The 1775-nt window shown below is 44.9% G+C and overlaps 1 protein-coding gene across 1 annotated transcript in view; it reads right to left on the bottom strand.

The window, feature by feature from the left end:
* Ipo5 (importin 5) overlaps positions 1 to 1775 on the bottom strand; it is a 43940-nt gene that overhangs the window by 15100 nt on the left and 27065 nt on the right. The window contains exon 13 of the mRNA XM_023715196.1: positions 598 to 681. Within this exon, the coding sequence (XP_023570964.1) occupies positions 598 to 681 (84 nt within the window). The remainder of the gene's footprint in view (positions 1 to 597; positions 682 to 1775) is intronic.

The following is a 1775-nucleotide window of genomic DNA, read 5'->3' on the forward strand; positions in this document are numbered from 1 at the left end:
AGCGTCCGTGTGTCTTTCTAGGGTAATGTGCTGTGTGTCTGGTCAAGGGCAGAGAGAGCATGCTGTCTCTCTCACACATAGCCAGGGGAGATGCCAATCTGCACTCAAAGCATTAAGAGACACCCAAATGGAGATACTCAGTAAGAGGCCAATAAATGAATTGCTGAACTCTGTAGAAAGAGCTGCAGAGCCCAAGTATACAGAAGAAATGTAAAACAAAACAAAACAAAACAAAGTCCTTCTGAACTCTTGGGGACCTGCCCATTAATTAGCTCAGTTGTTTAAGTGCCTGCTTAAGCAAAGCAGTCAGGCTCAGGATGCTGTGGTTTGATCCCCAGATCCTCACGCCTTACCAGACCTGCCCTTAAGGCATCCTGAGTCAGCAAAAAAAAAAAATCCTTTAGAAGCAATGTGTGGCTACTGCTGTGAATGGCAATACCCCGGCACAAGGACAAGATGAAGGCCCAGGACACAGCCCTGAAGAGCAACCACACCTGAGAGGTCAGGGAGAACAGAAGCCCGACTCTGAAACTGCACCTTAACCTTGTACTGTCTATGGTTCATGGTGGGTCGGACGCCCACAGCAGGGCGGCTCACCTGTGGGTCATCATCCTCCATGTCATTGAAGTCTGTCTGGGTCTTCAGTAACAGCTGCATCACGTCGGACGCATCCTGCATGAACTAGAATGTGAAGGAAAGTAGCCCTGGTATCAGTAGTGTAGAGCAGATCACAGACTATGTTGCTTAACAATAAAACTGAATGTGCTGTATATCTGGCGAAAAAGATAGACATTTCCCACACAGCTCATGACCCTCGGCCATCCATCCATCCATCCATCCTTCCATCCATCCATCCATCCATCCATCCATCCATCCATCCATCCATCCATCCACCTGTGTATTTATTTATTTCTTGGTCTTTTTGAGTCAGGGTTTTGCTGTGTAGCCCAGGCTGGCCTCGAGCTCACAGCCTTCCTCTTCCCTTAGCCTCCCAAGTACTGGGATTACAGATTTGTACCACCATGCCATGCTAAAACTATTATACTGAAAAATCTTCATTTATAAAAAGGTTAAAAGACTTTATAATCATCTTTCTATAAAAAATTATTTTCTACTAAGGACCAAAGTGAACTGCAGTAGAAAAAAATTTGTAACAATATGAAGTTTTTACAGGCTTCAAACAGGAAAAATTCAAATCTAGAAAGAAAATTTTGAGTTGCTCGACATAATTCATGGCACAGAGATTTCATTTTGTAGGATCTGCATTTAACTCTCCACAGTTCTGGCACTCTCCACTATATTATCAAATTGGGCAGTGTTTCAAACTAGTGTGAAATACAGAGAATGGAAAACGCCCCTGTTTGGTGGCTTAGCCTGCCCCAGAAAGCAAAGCTGCTGGCTTTGGAGAGGCAAGACAGATGGGTCCTGTCGGGGATAGAACTCAGCAGCACAAAGCCTGCCTGGCAAGTGCAAGGTCCTGAGTTGGCTTCCTGGCCAAAAGAAAGAAAGAAAAGAGAAACAGATTTTGGACTAGGGTCTGTGTAGACAGAGGGTCAGAACATGGAAGGTCAAGGACAGAGCAACTTATTTTGGCTCAGGCTGGAGAGTTCCGAGATGTTGCCCAGCGGACCTTGCCAGTTACTCAAGGAAAAGTTCCATGCAGACAGACTTCCCTCGCAAGACACCTACTGCCTTTTAGGGTTATATGGGAAAGCAACTTACATGGTTCTAAGCACATGTTCTAAGCACACATAAGTAGGATCCTTTTTTTTTTT

This window comes from Octodon degus, unplaced genomic scaffold (assembly GCF_000260255.1).
Source record: "Octodon degus isolate 3935 unplaced genomic scaffold, OctDeg1.0 scaffold00039, whole genome shotgun sequence".
In the NCBI taxonomy this organism is placed as follows: Eukaryota; Metazoa; Chordata; class Mammalia; order Rodentia; family Octodontidae; genus Octodon; species Octodon degus.